Source organism: Palaemon carinicauda, chromosome 8 (assembly GCF_036898095.1).
Source record: "Palaemon carinicauda isolate YSFRI2023 chromosome 8, ASM3689809v2, whole genome shotgun sequence".
Taxonomy (NCBI): domain Eukaryota; kingdom Metazoa; phylum Arthropoda; class Malacostraca; order Decapoda; family Palaemonidae; genus Palaemon; species Palaemon carinicauda.
The window spans coordinates 39,428,396-39,448,694 of NC_090732.1; the positions used below are offsets into that span (position 1 = coordinate 39,428,396).

General features: G+C 43.7%; 1 protein-coding gene across 2 annotated transcripts in view; it reads right to left on the reverse strand.

Annotated features, from left to right (window-relative positions):
- LOC137645715 (rootletin-like) overlaps positions 1-20,299 on the reverse strand; it is a 746,485-nt gene that overhangs the window by 156,091 nt on the left and 570,095 nt on the right. For both annotated transcript variants that reach the window (XM_068378593.1, XM_068378592.1), the window contains exon 25: positions 4,474-4,593. In XM_068378593.1, the coding sequence (XP_068234694.1) occupies positions 4,474-4,593 (120 nt within the window). The remainder of the gene's footprint in view (positions 1-4,473; positions 4,594-20,299) is intronic.

Sequence of the window (20,299 nt, forward strand, 5' to 3'; positions counted from 1 at the left end):
AATCACTCAAAGAGTATAGTATCAGACCGGCCGGGATTTGAACCCTGGTCCAGAATACCTGTATGCCAGTGACCATGCCACTCAGCCACGAGTGGCATGGTCACTGGCATACAGGTATCCTGGACCAGGGTTCAAATCCCGGCCGGTCTGATACTATAGTCTTTGAGTGATTTCGCCTGGGGCTCTGATCCCGAGGTCGTTAAGAGAATCCAGACTTTAATGTATCAATGTATATGGCTTATTTGATATATATATATATATATATATATATATATATATATATATATATATATATATATATATACAGTATATATATATAATTCATTATTTTCCCTTGATAATATGAAAATATTCAATTGGTGATTCTGGTTAATGTGAAATGGATTTCAGATTCACCATGCATGGTTCCTGATAAATTTAGTACATTTGGTATTGTACTAATAAAGTGAACAATAAATGTTATCAACCTTACAGTATTGATTCGAGCAAAGAAAAGTTTTCCTCCTTTTTATCAGGTAAGGATACTGGGAGAGGCTTCGTCCCGATTTGTGGGTGCTGACTGTAGTCGAAGAAAGCTTCCAAATACCTCTATCCTTCAGTCTTTACATGTCCTAGGAACCATTTCCATATCCATTTTGGATAAAATATACAAAGACACTAATTTTAAATCTGGACGTTATACAAATTTTTGATAAAGCATGTGACTGAAGAGATATTAACCTTTCTGAAAATTTCTGCAACACATTATTCCTTATTCCCTGTTCTCAAAGAACAAGGGGGGGTTGGGTTGGAAACCTGTTCTGGATGTCTCGAATCTCAAAAGTTTACAACAAAAAATTTTCAATAGATACATCCTCAATAGTTCTGTTTGCAGTAAAGAAAGGAGACTGAATGTTTTAGATAGACCCAACAGATGCACATTTTCCAGACTTGTCAATCTAAATAAGAAGAATTCCTTCATTTCATCAGTGGTTCGAAGGTTTACCAATGAATAAGCTGGTCTTTTGGTCTTAGGATGGCTTCTCATGTTGTTCACGTTTCTAGAGAGGTTAGGGTTTCTGATCTATGTGAAAAAAGTTTTTCCATCAGATAATCTTTCCTTCTATTATCAAATGTTCAAAGGATGAAAATTATTTTAAATAGGAGCCTTTCCATGAGACCTTTTCAATTTCCTCTCAATCTAAACTGGATTAACATTTTTGAGCAACACATAATTACGATTCTGGTGATAAAGAACAAGAATTAATTACTGTACTGTGTTGTTGAGGCCCTATCAATCGGTTATCATACGAAGTTTCCCTAATCTCTCTCTCAATCTCTTATCCTTGATGGGAAAAAACTTTCGATCTTCTACATCTGTCGGAGAAATGGGCCTCGCAGGAATCCATTCTTCATATTAACTGACCTGAATATATATTGATATTCAAGGCCCTTCAGGTTCAGGAAACACTGGTGGTAAAAAAGACTGTGGAAGTATTCTCAGACACCAGGGCAGCATTGGCATACTTCCGGAAACAAGAGAAGTGAAGATCTGTTTCACGGAACAATTAGCCACAACTGTATCCGGGTGATATTTCTCAACAAGAAGCTGCAGTTCACCCCATTTTCCACACATTTCATTAAGGCACTTGGAACTTCCTACCTTCCTTTATCCCCATCTTCTACCATATCCTCCTGCTGCTGTTGCTGCAGATGCAACAACTCTTCGGTTGTTAACTTGGTAAAGTGTCCTTCCACAAGCTCATCAATGTCCTCTTTTTCAACCACAAGTCCCAAAGTTTTCCCCAGGGTCAAAATCTCATCAATGACAGCACTTTCTTCGCCTGAAGAACCTGATTCAAACTGAAACCCCTCAAAATATCTCTTTAGTACACATGCTGACCACAGTTTTCTCCATGCCAAATTTAATGTATGGTATGTTACAGCACTCCATGCACTGTCAATGAGATTCACAAAGCTTAAGATACTAAAGTGTTGTTTCCAGAATTCTCGAAGTGTTAGCTGTGTGTCATTAGTCATTTCGAAACACTTTTGGGAAAGGGCTTTGACGTACAGTTTTTTAAAATTCGAAATGACCTGTTGGACCATGGGCTGAAAAATCGGCGTCGTAATAAGTGGCAGGCAATTAACTTTGATGAAAATGAATTCATCAATTAATTCATCCTCTAAACCCGGGGGGGGGGGGGGGGGGGGGTTGAGCAGGAGCACTGTCCATGATTAACAGGCATTTTATTGGCAAATTTTTTGCCATAAGACATTCCTTCACTTGGGGGGCAAACACTTCGTGCACCCACTCACTGAAAAACAGTCTGGTCACCCATGCCTTTGTGTTTGCTCGTGACATAATAGGCAATTTACTTTTCATTACTGTTTGTTGTTCTGGTTAAAGACCCAGGGTGGTCTGAATGATAGACGAGCAAAGGTTTTATTTTACAGTCACCGCTAGCATTTGCACACAACAAAAGACTGAGCCTATCCTTCATAGGCTTTTGCCCAGGGTGTGTTTTTTCTTCCTTTGTAATGTACTTACTGGCCAGCATTTTTTCCAGAATAACCTGGTCTCGTCACAACTGAAAACCTGTTGAGAAAGTAACTGTTCTTCCTTTATGTAAGCATTAAAATCATAGCAAAGCTTTCAGCTGCAGTTTTGTTCGAACTTGCTGCCTCGTCGTGTCTTCTTAAACAATGTATGCCAGTTTTGTTTTTGAATTTTTTGAGCCAACATCTGCTGGCTTTGAATGTAAATGTTTCCCTGTCAGCACTTGTACTAGGCATTTGCCTTTTAGGTAACTGTAAATTTGTAAGGCTTTTTTCGCAAATAAAAGCTTTACTAATGCTATCTACGGCTAACTCCTTTTCCCTAGTGAATATTAGTAGCAGCTTTTCCATTTCCTCCATTACCTGGGACCTTTGCTTCAATATCAAAGTCACACCTTTAGCAACATTAGCTGCCTTTATCACTTCTTATTTTCTTGAGGAAAGTTAAAATTGTTGATTTTGGAATGCCATACTGCGCAATGAGATCCAAAACACGAATGCCATTTTCAAATTTGGCAATTATTTCCTTTTTTAGTTCAATTGTCATTCTCACTGTCTACCTCTTCTCTTTCTGTTCACTTCTGGCTTTCTTTGGACCCATTATGAACGCTCAAGAGTTAATAAAAAAAGCACAAAAATTAAGATTAGCATAATCTAATACACAAGGGAACGTGTGAGTCTTTCTTTGATGGCAGACTGGGTCAAACTGAGGCCATGAATTTGCAGGGGATGCTGTTAGGACCGGTTCGGGTCGACTCGGCTTGTCGAGTTCCGAAAATTTGTTCAAATTCGGACACATTTTGAACTCAAATTTTTTGGTCGAATACTGAATTGTTCAAGTATGCATTTCAAATCTGCATCTTTACACCTTTCCACCTGTCAGCATGATTTCGTTGGTGATAACCCATTCAATTTCTGTAAACTGATGGATTGTGCTCAAAGCTACAATTTTGCCCCAAAGGGAATGTTTCACAGTTCTATGACCTTTGTTATCAAACTATTCCTTGAGGTCACCGTGCAAACCATTCCTTTAATTCAAAAGATTACGGAAATACTACTATACCAATGTAAGCCACATGGAAAGTCTGAAGACAAAGTCAGTATGTTTTGCCATGTCCATTGATTATATTCAATAATCACTAGATTTTTTCACTACTTTACTAAAATCATAAGTCAACTGAGGGAGAGAAAACAGATTTTTTTTACTTTTGGGGGCAAATGTCGATAAAACCGAGCTTCCAGAGAGAAGCAGTTTGAACATCAGAGGAGGTTCATAGAAATTAAAAAGTACTCTTCACTTTCATCTTGCCCTCATTCACAAATTTCTGGATGTCAAGATTATCTAACTAATGCTACTGTGCATACCATATGCTTGCACATATCATATGAACTACTGTATCGAATAATTCCTGGTTACAAATATTCAGTCCTCCAGGTTTTCATTAAATCATTTTTACTTTTACAAGCACTGGCTTTATTTCATATACGAGGTACAAGAGATAATGATCAATTCTTAAACAAAATTCACTTCGGTGTTTAAATACAATGCTCAAAACTTATACAGCATACAGCACAATAATAACTCTCTTTACATTGGGTCGCAAAACATTAATTCTGACTTTATGTCGCTCCTCCATAAGTTTTAATTCAAAAATAAAATTTAGGTTATATTGTTTTTCCTAACCTTAACTCAGTTTCTAAAAAGATGATTAAGTGCTGTACTGTACAATACTGTACTTCACATGGAACCTTATTAATGTAGGTAGCTGGACCTGTACATTTAAACGGAACATAAGTCCCTTTATGAGGCAAAAAGCGCCTTACATTAGGTCTCTTAGAACCAATTAATGATGAAGGGTGGGGTACAAATGTATAGTACTTCTATAGACCATACAAAATAAATACTTATCTCTTCAATACTAGACAATATCTTACCTTAGATTTTAGTCTGTTGGCTTCCTTCCTGCACTCATTGTGACGGTCCTCTTCTGATGACAATCTGAGTCTTAGATTTTCCAACTCCTGACTTCGACCTACAGCTTCAGTCTCTGATAGCTGCATGAATTGAAATAGATACATGAAATATTGACGACAAATCAACCTGAATTAAACAATTTTAACAACATGATAATAAGATCTATCAACATGAGTATTTTAAAGTACTCAACAAAAATAACAAATTAGGGATAACTTTTCTCATTTTCTTCAGTCACTTAACCATCTAAAATATAAAAAAGATCTGCAAAATACATATTGCTATTTAATTATTTTCACAACTTTGCACTTTCCTGCCTGACTAACTTAATTAATGAGAATGTAAGTTTAAAGATGCAAGGGGAAGAATGATTCCATACCTGATTTAACAGTAATGATAGTCACATGATAAAACAAAATCTTGATAAAATAATTAATCGTTTCAATACTTTCTTCAAGTTCAGAGTATGTATACCTACAAAATATGAGCTTTCAATGTTTAGCAAAAGAAAAAATTCTTTACATACCGTCTTAACTATAGAATTGTTGAATGTAGGAGTCCTTACCCCGGGGAGCAGCCCCTGAATGGAGCTCCCACAGTCACAACCCAGGCTTATTATTATTATTATTATTATTATTATTATTATTATTATTATTATTATCATTATTATTATTAATTATTATTATCATTATTATTATTATTATTATTATTATTATTATTATTATTATTATTATTATTATTGTGCTCAGGCCATGACGTCCTGATGGAAGGTTCCTTTAGTAGCTTCCTAAGGGTATATATGACTACAATGGATATTCCCAGAGAATTAAACTAAAGGTTTCCAGAATTTTAACTTCTGGTGCGAGTACCCTTAAGGTTGTCATTTAGGATATCGCATAATAACAGGGGACGTATTCTTGACACGCCACATAGCTATCTGCACCCCTCATAGCATTTACGCTTCGAGTGGGGAATTAGTGGTAAGATATGGGAGGAGCCATTACAAAGTTCTCCTCCTCCGTTACTGTTATGGGTACTCGGATGACGTCATATGCGTCGGGCATCTTGCTGACGTCATCACCGCCCGCCAACTCCATTCCTTTCGTAGTAGCGTCTTTGACCAGGTGTTTTTCCCAGTTGTTTCGCTATTTACAGCAACCATGTCGCAATCTTCAGCCTCTTCTGTCTCTGGAAAGGAGGAGTACATCCGATGTGAGAGCGCCTTCTGCAGCGTTCGGTGCCGGAATTTCTACGGCCATCTGGCATGCCGGTTGCACGTCAGCTGTTCTTTCACACAGGGATCTCTGAGGTACTGGGACCCACATGTATGCACCACGTGCAAGGACCTGCTTAACGAGGCGTTCGAGAACTCCCAGTCCGCGGAGCCAAGGGACATAGCCCGAGAGAAACTGCGCAAGTGGGTGCGTGGTTTCCAAAAGAATGCCACGGGGCCTTACCTTCCCAACGAGAAGATGAGAGCTGTGCTCTTCCCTGAGGCATCTGCAGATGCTGTCATCCCTCGACCCGAAATCCCATGCGTCCAGCTGACGGTCGACCCCGACATATCGGACGCACTTCAGGACATCCATCTAGATGACGACAGGATGTCGGAGGTGTCAGACACCACCGAGAGGACCCTTATGGCCGAGGGTCGTGAAGAGGAGCCTATGGCGGCTCCCGACTCCGAAGAAGAGGACGTCGCTACGCCCTCTGTATCGTCGGTAGTGGTCTCGGAACCAGATTCAGTTTGCAGAAACTGGTGAACTCACCCTCTTTCCTGGCCCAACGTTTCTCGCCAAGAACGAGCTACCCACTAAGAGATGGGGTCCCTGGAGAATCTGCCCTCTGAAGGAAGATATCTCCCTGTGTCCAGTGGAGACTCTAAAGGTTTATCTTCGAAGAACTTCAGACTTCGGTGGAGGACAGCTCTTTAAAGGAGAAACATCTGGTTCCGACTTGTCACTTAAACAACTAAGGGCAAAGATCCCCTACTTCATTCGCAGAGAGGATCCTGACAGTACACCCGCAGGTCACGATCCCAGGGAAGTTGCCTCTTCCTTGAATTTCTTCCAATCAATGGATTTCGAGAGTCTTCGCTCTTTCACTGGATGGAAGACATCCAGAGTGTTCTTTAAACACTATGCGAAGCAGGTGCAAGAAGTGAAACACTTTGTGGTAGCTGCAGGTAGTGTGCTAAAACCTGCAACTTAGTGCTGCGAAGAACAGTGAGTTATATGGGACTATAACTCTAAAGGTGACTCTGTTGACACTAGTGCGCAACATAGTGCGCAATATAGATATATAGATATATAGATATATATATATATGTATATAGATATATATATATATATGTATATATATATATATATATATATATATATATATATATATATATATATATATATATAGATATATAGATATATATATATATATATATATATATATATATATATATATATATATATATATATATATATTGTGTATATATATATTTTTGGGCTCAAGCCATGCTGTCCTGATGAAAGGTTCCTTCAGTAGCTTCCTAAGGGTATATATGACTACAGTAGATATTCCCAGAGAATTAAACTAAAGGTTTCCAGAATTCTAACTTCTGGCGCGAGTACCCATAAGGTTTCCCTTTAGGATATCGTATAATAAAAGGGGACGTATGCTTGACACGCTACATAGCTATCTGCATAGCGTTAACGCTTCGAGGGGGAAGTGTGGCAAGTTATAGGAGGAGCCATTACCAAGTTCTCCTCCTTCGTTACTGTTACGGTACTCTGTGACGTCATAACCACCGCCATGTTTGGCCTTCCTAATTCCTTCTTACGTAGCGTTTATGACCAGGTGCTTTTTTCCAGTTATTCGCCCATAAATTCATCATGTCGCTATCTTCTGCCTCGCCTTCTTCTGGAAAATTGAGTACCATATTCTTATATTGTATAAATCAGCTCTGGCCGTAAAGTAACGCCTTTTTATCTTAAAATACCGTGTTTTGTGGCGGAGCTGTGCCTTGACCGGAGGCGTCATGACGCCGATGCTGTTGTTCGCTTCGCATGCTTTATTTAGTTAGCCAGAACAACCTTCCCGGTCTTATAATTAATTATCAGCATTAGTTATTTAGTCTTCATTGCTAGGAATTAGTTATATTATGCCGACAGTATTAAATTTCGGCGAATGTAGGTAGCCGAATTTGTATGCTAGATTGCTAGCTTAGCCCCTAGGCTCGATAGCCTAGGCGTTTTTGTTTACTTTCATGCATGATATAAGTGTTCCTAGTCTTAATTTACGAAATGAAGATGTTAGGCATTTCTACATATAAGATTCAGTGATTGCACATGTTTTCTCCTTCTAGGAAGTATACAAGGGGTTTCCATGATCTAGGTAGTCGACTCCCTTGCCCCTAACCTAACGCTAGGGCTCTTGTATACTTTCTTACCTCCCCAGTTACCTTATCCAAGGTAATCTCCTCCCTCTGAGGTAGCCTAGGCTACATCCTAGCCCTCCTTACCTTGAATCGTATTCAAGTGAGGTTAGGCTAGGATTTTCTTTCCCCACTCTTAGCCATAGTACATGAGCTTTAAGTTTGGAACAGAACCTCAGAGTACCAGTCGTTTGTCCTCCAGCTACCCCATTAGGTGAATGAACTCTCCTTTTGGTCTCTGCTGGCCGGCAAAGGCGGGAGGGCTCTGCCCTTCCCCCTAGTCCACACCTGGTAGGGTTACGACCCTTCCTCCCTGTGGCCTAGCGACTTGTCCTACACCTGCCTTCCCTGGTCTGGGGACTTGTTCCCCTGGCCTAGGTTAGGCAGGCCATGGGATTCTGTATCTTTATAGTTTAGGACAGTACAGCACATTAGTGCTGTGCCTTCACTGTACTAACCTACCCTAGGCTGGAGAACGAATTCTTCCTACACCTGGGATAGTGCTGGTACGGAAACAGAAACAACCCCCCCCCCCTGGAGTGTTGGTGAGGGCTCACACCTTCCCCTACACTTCCCCTCAGGACCCTCGCCCCTCCCCCCTCTGTCCTTTAGTGGTAGCCAAGCCATCACACCTCTGTCCACCATCCTACAACTCGACCATGTGTCGGTGGGTTGTGGGGTTGGTCCGGTCCTTTCGTTGGTTAGTCCGAACTGCTAGGCTCCCCGCATATAGTTGAACTATGGGGTAGCATATGACAGGTCGGTCTGCCGGCAGAAGACCTCACTATCTTAGAGTGCTCTTCGGTCCTCCATTGGGCCGCCAACCGCAACTCTAGCCGTCTGCCGGCTCTGTTGCGGCTAGATGAAAGGTTGCCATCCTCTCCCTTTCATTTGAACACTCTTTCAGGAAGAAGACGAGGTTTGGGTAGTGAGCTACCGCCCTTCCCTCCTCCTTCTTCTATTCTTTCTCTCTATCTTATCAGTGCCAATCCACTGCCACACTACCCTACCGGCAACAGCCGTCAGCTTAGCCCGGTATCCTCTCTGTCTCATTGATTGACGTCAGTGTTGGAATACCTATGCCGGTTGCCTGCCGACTGCCAGGGGCCGCCGATGTGCCAGCGACCTGCCATCATTTTGAGGTTCGTCCTCTCTCTGCCATATAAACTGATGGCTGGCAGAGGTTCCCCCTCGATGGAGATTTGCCGGCGCCCGGCGCGCTTCCGGCATGCCGTCATGCTGCCGGCGCCACCCAATTATTCTACTTCAGTGGACCGTCACCTCTACCCTGGCGCAGCTATATACGATAGCCAGTACTTCTAGGGTATAGCACATACCCTAGTCAGAAAACTATGGTGTATAGTTGTGCAGTAAATTCTTCTAGCATACTCTGTGCATCCATGCAGAGTCCCTTGCTGGGACCTACCTGAATCGGGGAGAATCATTTCTCCCCCTTTCTCTCTATGCTGAATGAACTCTCCTCCCCCTCTCACCATTACTAATACCTTGGAGGAACTCTAAGCCATGCTTTATCCAGTGTGGATATCCCTTCCCCCTCTTCGGGTGCCCTGAAGCAGCTCCTAGAATTAGTTATGGTGTTGGGTCACAGCAATTGGCTGGGCAGGATGCACAAGTATGTGTCTTTTTTGCTTCATTTCCAGCTTACATATCCTAAGCTTACACTTGGAAAGGAATCTTATATTGTAAGTAAAATTACTTTAAGACTAATCTAAGATTACTTTAAGTCAATGATACAGACTTGTGTAGACTCATGTACCCCGTTCTTCTTTACAGGAGTACATCCGGTGTGAGAGTGCCTTCTGCAGCATTCGGCACCCGGACTTCTATGGCCACCTGGCGTGCCGAACCCCCGCCAGCTATTCCGTTACCCAAGGAAATCTCCGGTATTGGGACCCGCAGGTCTCCACTGTATGCAAAGACCTGCTCCATGATGCGTTCGAGGACCCCCATCTGCGGAGGCCAGGGACATTGCTTGAGAGAAACTACGCAAATGGGTGCGTGGTTTCCAGAAAAATGCCACGGGGCCCTATCTCCCTAGCGAGAGGATGAGAGCTCTGCTCTTTCCTAAAGCATCTGTGGATGCCGTCATCCCTAAACCAGAGATCACCTGCATCCAGCTGACAGTCGAACCTGACGTATCGGACGCACTCCAAGACTTCCATCTTGATGAGTAGGAACGAATGTCGGAAGTGTCGGACACCACCGAAAGGACCCTGATGGCCGAGGGTCGAGAAGAGGAGGAGCATTCGGAGGCTTCTGACTCCGAGGGTAATGTCGCCCGCGCCCCCTCTGTTACTTCCGTTACAATTTCGGAACCTGTCCCCTCTACTTCTTCCACTCCTACACCTGTGAGAGTGGACACCCAGGATCACCTCCAAGCCTTGGTGGCACTCCTGGACGAGAAGTTTTGCCAGAGGGACGAAGACTTCAAGAGGGAGATCCTTCGTCTGTCGAAACAGACCCCGAGGAAGATCACCGTTAAGGATCTTTCCCCTTGCTCAGTGATCAACCCATTGAGGCATGCAGAACACATGCCGATCATGAGTGGATGGATCTTCATCAACGATAAGTTAGGCGCCATTCCCCTTGAAGAAGTGGAGTTTTTGCCTAGCTTCGAAGCATACCCGGACTGTTACATCCGTCTCAAGTCTGAGCCAGTTTCCTAGGAGGAAACCAAGCCTAAGGAGGTCATCCTCTTTGACCATGCAAAGGCTCAATCTCTTCTGGCCGGCTGCCCCAAGAGTAAGGGCTACACCAACTCCAAGGTGCCGGCCCTAAGCAAGAAACACCCGTCCTTTCTTGCTCCTGCCACCATGGTCTTTCCCTTTGCCGAGAAATCCCTGTTGGCAGTGTTGAAGGCAGTGGAAGAAGGGAAACCCTGCCCTACACTGGAAGAATGTAGGCCCCTCTCCCTCGCCCTCCCTCCCGACGACAAGAACTGAAAAGAAATCCAGTTAACTTTCTCTGTAGGAAAGTTGGAGGCTGACATCACTGGACGGCAGTGCAAGGAAAACCTCCCCAAGCTCTCTGAATACCTTCTGTGTCGGGAGCTGGACACGAAAGAGAGGCTGGCTGCCTCCCTCTCTCTTCAAGTCCAAATGGAGACGATGGCCGGGGACACACGGACCCCAGGCTTCAACATGGTCTTGGCTAAGACCCATCTCGCCACCCTGAAGAAGGACTTCTACAGCTTCATCAGGGCCCGGAGAGCCTGTAGAGAATTCGTGTTTGCAGATGCCACCGTCAAACACGAACCCCGGAAACTGATTTCCTCCAACATTTGGGGGAAAGATCTCTTCCCTAACAATCTCGTGAAAGAGATCATTGACAGAGCCAACACTGAGAACCGGAACCTTCTCCATAAGTGGGGCATGTCAAAGAAGAGGAAATCTTCTCAGGATGAGGGCCCCCAACATAAGAAGAAGGCCAACAAGCCCAGACCCCAGCAGCGTCAGGCTAAGCACCAGTTTCCGGCACCCGCTGCTCCCCAGTTGGTGGCTCAGCCCCAACAGACCTTTCAGCTGCTCCCCCAGCCGGTGGTGGCTCAGTCACCAGTCTTCATGCCAGCCTATGAAAGACAGTCTACTACCTTTCGTCCCAAAGGTAGAGGCTCCGGAAAAGACTCCTCTCGACGTCCATCCAGAAGAAGAGGAGGAAGGGGAGCAGGCGGCCGAGGTGGCAAACCCTCGGGAAACCAGAAGCAATGAAATGCTTCCGGTGGGAGGAAGACTCCGCCTCTTCCAGGATCGTTGGACCTTCGATCCTTGGGCTCACAGCATCATCAAGAACGGACTTGGGTGGAGCTTGGTAACACCACCTCCATCCTTCCACCAATTCTTCCAACACTCCACCCTAGTCCTGGAAGAATACGTCCAAGAACTCTTGAACAAGAAGGTGATCAAGAGGGTAAAGTCCACCAGGTTCCAGGGAAGACTATTCTGTGTTCCCAAGAAGGACTCCGACAAACTCAGAGTCATTCTGGACTTGTCCCCTCTCAACAAGTTCATAGTGAACAACAAATTCAAAATGCTGACTCTTCAGCAAATAAAGAGCCCTGCTGCCTCCAAAGGCTTACACAGTCTCAATAGACTTGGCGGACGCCTACTGGCACATTCCAATGAATCGCCAGGCCTCCTCCTACCTAGGATTCATGCTTCAAAGAAAGCAGTACGCCTTCAGAGCCATGCCCTTCGGACTCAACATAGCCCCAAGGATCTTCACGAAGCTCGCAGAAACGATCGTCCAACAGCTACGCTTACAAGGCGTCCAGGTGATGGCTTACCTGGACGATTGGGTGGTTTGGGCGGCATCCTCAGAAGGAGGCTTGCAACCTTCCAGAAAGGTGACCCAATTCCTGGAACATCTGGGTTTCAAGATCAACAGCAAAAAGTCTCGACTTTCTCCAGCCCAGAAGTTCCAATGGCTAGGAATCCATTGGAACCTTTAGTTACACCGTCTTTCAATCCCTCTGAAGAAAAGGAAGGAAATAGCAGGATCTGTCAAGAGACTCCTAAAATCCAAACAGATTTCAAGACGAGAACAAGAACGGGTGCTCGGCTCCCTCCAGTTCGATTCAGTGACACACCCAGTGCTACAAGCACAGCAAAAGGATGCATCGGGAGTCTGGAGAAGATATGCATCCATCGCTCGAAGAGATCTCAAGAGAACTCTGCCAACCAGGCTTCGTTCTCCCTTAAAGCCATGGTCGGAGGCAAAGAACCTGAAAAGATCAGTACCTCTTCCACTACCGCCTCCATCGGTCGTTATCCACACGGATGCATCGCTAGAAGGATGGGGGGGTCACTCCCATCAACGGCAAGTTCAAGGAACATGGTCTCCCCTATTCAAGACGTTTCACATCAACATCTTGGAGGCCATGGCGGTCCTCCTTACTCTGAAGATGCTGTCTCCACGTCCCTCAGTCTATATCCGTCTGACTCCGGACAGCGACGTTGTAGTGAGATGTCTCAACCATTAGGGCTCAATATAGCCCCAACTCAACCAAGTGTTGCTACCCATCTTCCGCTTGGCGGACAAGAAAAGATGGCACCTGTCGGCAGTTCACCTACAAGGATTCCGCAACGTGACGGCGGATGCTCTATCCAGGACAACCCCGATAGAGTCAGAATGGTCCCTAGACGCAGACTCTTTCTCCTTCATCTCCCTACAAGTCCCGGAACTGCAGATCGACCTCTTCGCAAAGAGCGACAACAAGCAACTTCCTCGTTACGAGGACCCCCGAGCGGAAGCGGTGGACGACATGTCCCTGGATTGGAACAGATGGTCCAAGATTTACCTCTTCCCTCCAGCCAACCTTTTGCTGAAAGTCCTCACCAAGCTCAGAACCTTCCAAGGAACAGCAGCCCTAGTGGCACCCAAGTGGCCCAGGAGCAATTGGTTCCCATTAATCCTGGAGTTACAACCTGAGATAATTACCCCGCCGAACCCAGTTCTCTCCCAGCAAGTTCAAAAGTCGACTGTCTTCGCTTCATCAAGGAAAACCCGAGACCTTCATCTCATGATTTTCTCTCCCTAGCCGTCAAGAAGAGGTTTGGGATCTCTTAGAAAAGCTTGGACTTCTTAGAGGAATACAAAAAAAAATCTACCAGATGGAAATACGAGTCATCCTGGAAGAAGTGGGTGTCCTTTGTCAAGGCTAAAAATCCTACAGAAATCTCTAAAGACTTTTTTCTGTCCTTCTTCATTCACCTTCATGGACAGGGCTTGGCAGCCAACACGATTTCCACCTGCAAATCGGCCTTGACAAGACCATTACTATATGCTTTCCAGATAGACCTGTCTGATGACATCTTTAACAAGCTGCCAAAGGCATGTGCTAGACTCAGACACGCACCCCCTCCGAGACCCATCTCCTGGTCTCTTGACAAGGTGCTCCCCTTTGCCTCAAGTTTGGACAACGAGTCTTGCCCTCTGAAAGATTTGACTCAAAAAGTGATTTTCCTATTTGCTCTAGCCTCGGGAGCCCAAGTCAGTGAAATTGTGGCATTATCAAGAGAAGAGGGCCAGATACAGTTCGCTGAAACAGGCGAGCTTACCCTCTTTCCTGACCCAATGTTTCTCGCCAAGAACGAGCTACCCACTAAAAGGTGGGGCCCCTGGAGAATCTGCCCTCTGAAAGAAGATGTCTCTCTATGTCCAGTGAAGAGGCTACAGGTCTATCTTCGACGAACTTCAGACTTTGGCGGAGGAAAGCTCTTTAAAGGGGAAACTTCAGGGTCCGACTTGTCACTCAAACAACTAAGGGCAAATATCACCTACTTTATTCGCAGAGTGGATCCTGACAGTACACCCGCAGGTCACGATCTCATGAAAGTCGCCTCTTCCCTGAATTTCTTCCAGTCGATGGACTTCGAAAGTCTTTGCTCTTTCACAGGCTGGAAGTCCTCCAGAGTGTTTTTCAAACACTATGCGAAGCAGGTGCACGAGCTCAAACGGTATGTGGTAGCTGCAGGTAGTGTACTAAAGCCTGCTGCTTAGTGCTGCGTAGAACAGTGAGTTATTCGGGACTCTAACTCTATGGGTGCCTGTGTTGACCCTAGTGCGAAACATAGTGATTTTAAGTGCCACATTGTGACACTACGGACTGTTCTTATACAAAAGGTGAAGTCACATAGACAGAAACACATGTGCCACATGTTTTTAACATGAAGTGTATATAAGACTTTCAGGAAAGACTTTATAGTTTCTCTGGAACTAATATGTGTAATGGCAAGTTTTCCTTTTCAGATTCCACACCCATTTCTATTGATGTCTTAAGTCTATGTTGCTAATTGCATTCCATTACAATTTATTGCTTATTGTATGCTAATTCTTATTTATCTAAATAAAATAGAATTTGTTTACATGTGCGTCTCATTTCGCCCTCACAATGGAAATAAAAACACTGTTATAGAATTTTATTTACCTCCTTATTTAAATAATGGTATGAACAATGTTATAATATTGTTCCTTATTGATACAAACTCATCTAGACCAAGGTAATTTGTTCAAACACAATTGTACTTACCTTCTTCTATCTGACCCTGGGACCGGCAGGTATCTCCGAGACTAGGTGAGTTCCTCTATCAAGTAACTTCAAGATGTTCCTTACGTCCAAATAGGACTCCCCTGCCAGGGGGCAGGAAGCGGTAACATGGTATATGCTTATCTGTAGTGACATGTAATGGAAATGTCACAGGTCTCTATGGTCATCAGACCAAAGGAATATTGTCTAGAAGTCGAAGGGACTACAAAAGGGAAAAATCCACAAAACATTAATTCTCTGGTACACTTCCATCAGGACGACATGGCTTGAGCCCAGAAATCGGATTCTGAGCGAAGCGAAAAATCTATATTTGGGTGAGATAGCCATGTCGTCCTGATGGACCAGCCCTTTTCTCTATTCAGGCCTTGACAGGCCCCTCCCAGTCTTATTGTATCATGGAGGCTGGCCTAAACGCCTGAAGGAATGAGGAAGGCACGCAACGGTGACGTCGACCAAGATGGTGGCCAAACGTGGCGGCGGTTATGACGTCACAGAGTACCGTAACAGTAACGAAGGAGGAGAACTTGGTAACGGCTCCTCCCATAACTTGCCACAGTTCCCCCTCGAAGCGTTAACGCTATGTGGGGTGCAGATAGCTATGTGGCATGTCAAGCATACGTCCCCTGTTATTATACGATATCCTAAAGGGAAACCTTATGGGTACTCGCGCCAGAAGTTAGAATTCTGTGAAACCTTCAGTTTAATTCTCCGGGAATATCTACTGTAGTCATATATACCCTTAGGAAGCTACTGAAGGAACCTTCCATCAGGACGACATGGCTATCTCACCCAAAAATAGATTTTTCGCTTCGCTCAAAATCCGTTATATATATATATATATATATATATATATATATATATATATATATATATATATATATATATATATATATATTGTACATCAGACAAAAAACTCAAAAGTGTAATAAATTTCTTTTCTACACTATGAGCCTTCTCTAAATCTACTTCCAGTAAACATTGATAAATGCAAACTATTCATATCGGGGCCCAAGTACCAACCTATTCAGTAATATTACCTTTCTTACTTCTCCCAGTGACCAGCTCTGTAAAAGTTGAGCTTGACTCCCTGGGGTGGTTAAATTTCCCCTTTTTATAATTATAAATTATCTCACAGTTGTTGATGTTATATAACAATAAAAAACTTATTAAGCAGATTAGCTTAGAAAATCAGTAAAATAGTCGAATTTGATGACTATTATAAACATCAGCAGAGGAAAAAACTAACAAAAAGTAGCCGAGTTGCCTTTACTACTGAAATTTACTAGCACATAAAGTCTATCCTTAAAGAACACCTTAGATAGCTTTTCTAGCCCCCATACCTTTAGTTGAACTAGAGTTGATATTGCTTTTTTGGGCTCAAGCCATGTCGTCGTGATGGAAGTTCCTTAAAGTAGCTTCCTAAGGGATATATGTACTACAGTGATATTCCCAGAGAATTTTACCTTTAGGTATCCAGAATTCTAACTCCTGGCGTGAAATATCCTTAAAATTTCTCCAAAGGATATCGCATAATATCAGCGGACGCATTCTCGACACGCCTCCATAGCAATCTGCACCCCAAACAGCGTTTGGGCCTCGAGGAGGATGTGGCAAAAGGGAGCTGTCCAAAGGCTCTCCCCGCTCTCGTAATACTATTGGGAATACAACAGCGCCATTCCCACAACGGCGGATATTCCTTTTTTTTGTAGCGATCTCGCTCGGTGATATTTCCTGGTGATCTAACTTTTCTATCGTTTTACAGGATTATTATTATGCTTTCTCCATCATCTTCCGCCTCTGGAAAGTTGAATATCGGGTCTTTACTATGAGTATATTTTAGCTCCTGTTTTACAATGAAATTAGAGTATTTTATTGTGTTTAAGAGCTAGGCCAGTTACTGGAGGCGCCATGGCGCCGTCGTTCGTTAGGCATGTGTTATTTAGATAGCAGAACGCCTTCCAGTTTTTAATAGCTTTATTTAATTATTTTAATTATTTAGCTATTTAGGCAATTACTCTTGTAAAGTTTTGATAATGTGCATAATTTTTGTTTCCCTTTTCTCTGTCGATCGTATAGTTAGAGTTTCGGTGATTTAGGTAACCGAGATCTTGTATAGCCTAGGTAACCTTACCTAGACGTTTTACTATACGTTCGACTTTCCCCGGTTACCCTCGTGTTTTGTTTTCATCCAGTGGAGACTGATACCTCCTATAATGTTATGAAACATTACACGTCTCTTCAGAGACTTAAGGGTAATCTCTTTCCCTCTGAGTGTAGCCTCAGGCTACAACCCTAATAGCCGTGCCTTGAATTTTATTCAGACATGGCTAACTTAGGGTTTGTCCTGCCTCTTCCCTTAACCGTTGGTTGTGGTATACCCTCGGGTTTTGGGATTTAGTCAGAATCTCAGAGTATTTAGTCTTATGTCGGCGACCTGCCGGCAGGGCGAATGGGTTGTAGAATACCATCATTCCCCTGCCGGCCAGGTGGCCGGCAATGGAGGTTAGCCCTCATTAGCCGCACTTGAAGTTATGGTAGGATACCATCGTCTCCTTGCGACTAAAAGACTAGTCCTATGCCACAGTACTCTGGGCTGAAGAGTAATTTTCTTTAGCCTAGGATACGTGGCACTGGAACTCTGCTTCTTCTTTGTTAAGAGGAGGCGGCAGTGCCGCCATCCCCTTAACTGTGTCGGCAATCACTGGGTTGGAGAACTGAGTCTCTCCTGTTCCCTGGGATTCTGCCAATACCGAAACAGAGTTTCTTTTACAGGTGGTAGGATTGACAATTTTTGCCAGTTCCTTTCACACTTGTTACAGGACCCTGTTCCCTACCCCACTGTCCTCTTTTGATGGCTTAGCCATTGTCTTTCTTTAGGCTGGCATCTTGCAACCTTCCTTTGCTGGTAGGTTGCCGGAGCCAGCCAAACTCCCTCTCGAGTCATGTCTTTGGCTGACGGCAGAGCATACTGCCGCCAACCAAATCATCTGTCGGCAACTGCCGGCCCAGCCGGCAGCCAAGATGGCTGCCAGCGACCATGATGGCCGTGAGAGGGAAGTCCCTTCTGTTCCCAAGGTTCTTCAGTCCTCCCTGGGACTGCTGCTACAGGTCCTGTTGCCGGGGTACTGCCGGCCAGGCCGGCACAGATAGTGCTGACTCAGTTGGCACCACGCCGACTGTACTGGTACTGCTGGACTTGCCGGCCGGCAGTGTATCGGCGGTACCTTTACGGCAATAGTACTGTAGCTGCATGGAAGCCTGAATGGTACATTCTCCCCTTCTATTAGAACCTTCTCTCTGGGAAAAGGCAGTCAAATTAGACTTTTACATCCTTAATTACTGTATACATTCACAGTAAGGAGTAGCCTTTTTTCTATGCTATCTCTCTCTCTCTAGCTAGCATGCCGGGCATGCTGGCAAGACCTAGCTATGCCGGCTACATGCCGGCTGAACTACTGTATATTTTATACAGGTAGCCAGTATATCTGCATTATAGAATATACTGCAGATAGAAAACTGCTATATAGTTTATACTAGTAGTTATTTCCAATATATTTTGGATATCCAACACAGGCATTTGCTGAGCCCAATCCTATATTGAATGAATATGATTTCTTCAATATCCTGATTAGAAATCAGTATTAGGATTACCCTACAATATTAAACACTTCAAGGCAGGAGTAATACACTCCTAACCCTTAAAGGGTTCAGCCTTTTTCCTTGAGTCTCCCTGATCAGGAAACTCTATATTTCAATATAGTAGGAAGACTACAGCAAATAGGCTGAGTGGGATATACAAATATATGTTTTTATTTTCCTAGTCCAGCTGGCTTCATGCTAGATGGACCATACTGTCATATGCTACTATGAAGGCAGCATAATGACTAGACTACAATACATGATGTACAGTAGCCAGTAAATTGCAATATAGACTAACTGCAATTAGAAAACTACAGTACCATGATACAGTAGTATTTTCTGACATACCTTGGGTACCCTTGTACGAGCATTCTGCTGGTACCGTTCATATATTGAATGAATAAGTTTTCTTCAATATTCTGATCGAGAATCAGTCATCCTGACCCCACAGTATTAACATTATTTTGGGACAGTGATTTGATACTTCTCTACCCCTAGGGGTAAGAGTCCTTTTACTTGGAGTTACTCTATAGAGAAATCTCCATGTAGTTAATACTGAGGGGAGACAACAGCATTTGCTCACAGGGGTACACAAGTATGTATCTCCTACTATCCCTTTATAGCTTACTATCCTAAGCTACTCTATTGTAAAGGACATTTGCATGTGGATTGTCAAGGAGATAATCCATTGTATACTCATTTGGCTTTCCTTTCTTTACAGGAGGAACACCAGATACCTTGTGCTGCAGTCCTCTGCAAGGCCAAGAGTAAGTATTTTTACGTTCATAATACTTACAGGTTTCATGCCCCCTGCAATATTATTTCCGGATCCCTACATTATTGGAACCCACAGGTTTGCAATATATGTCGTACATTATTGTCCAAAGGTTTTGAAAATCCCAAGTCTACGGAGATTAGGGATACAGCTCAATATAAATTACGCAACTGGGTGAGAGGCTTTCAAAATATCTCTCCGGGACCTTTCCTACCTAATGATAGGATGCGTAAGCTACTATTTCCGGAAGCAAGTGAGGAAACAGTAGTGCCTCAGGAGCCAACTACATCCCCTGACGGCCAGAAAACCTTTGGGATTAAGGGCAAGAAGTGCCCCAGGGTAGAAGAGGAATATGTTGTGTCGGAATTTCCTCCGCCTATGGGCTCAGCCATCGATGTCGACATCTTCGTCTTCTACCCCTCTATTGAATAATGTGGTACAATTATGTATGCAGCTGAAGAATCAAATAGAGAGCTTTCGTAAACAAAACGAAAAGCAGGAAGTAAAACGCAAGATAGAGCCTCGTAAAGCTTCTCTTGTCGCTTCCCAGGGGTCAGTCAAATGACCCTTGAATCAAGACCTACCAACATGCTCCATAACCAATCCCTGGAGGTTTGCGGAACAGATGCCGATTTCAAATGGCAATCTGTACATCTCAGAGAAAATAGATGCTGTTCTTTTGGACAAAATTCAATTTTGGCCAAGCTTTGATGCTTTCCCTAATTGTTGGGTTCGACTGAAGTACGAACCAAAGTCAAGAAAAGGAGCGGAACCAAAGGAGGTCTTGATTCTCGACCATGATAAGGCACAGAGTTTCCTTTCAGGTAGTCTGAGAAAGGCGGGTTATTCAGAGTCGAAGGTATTCTCACTGAATAACAG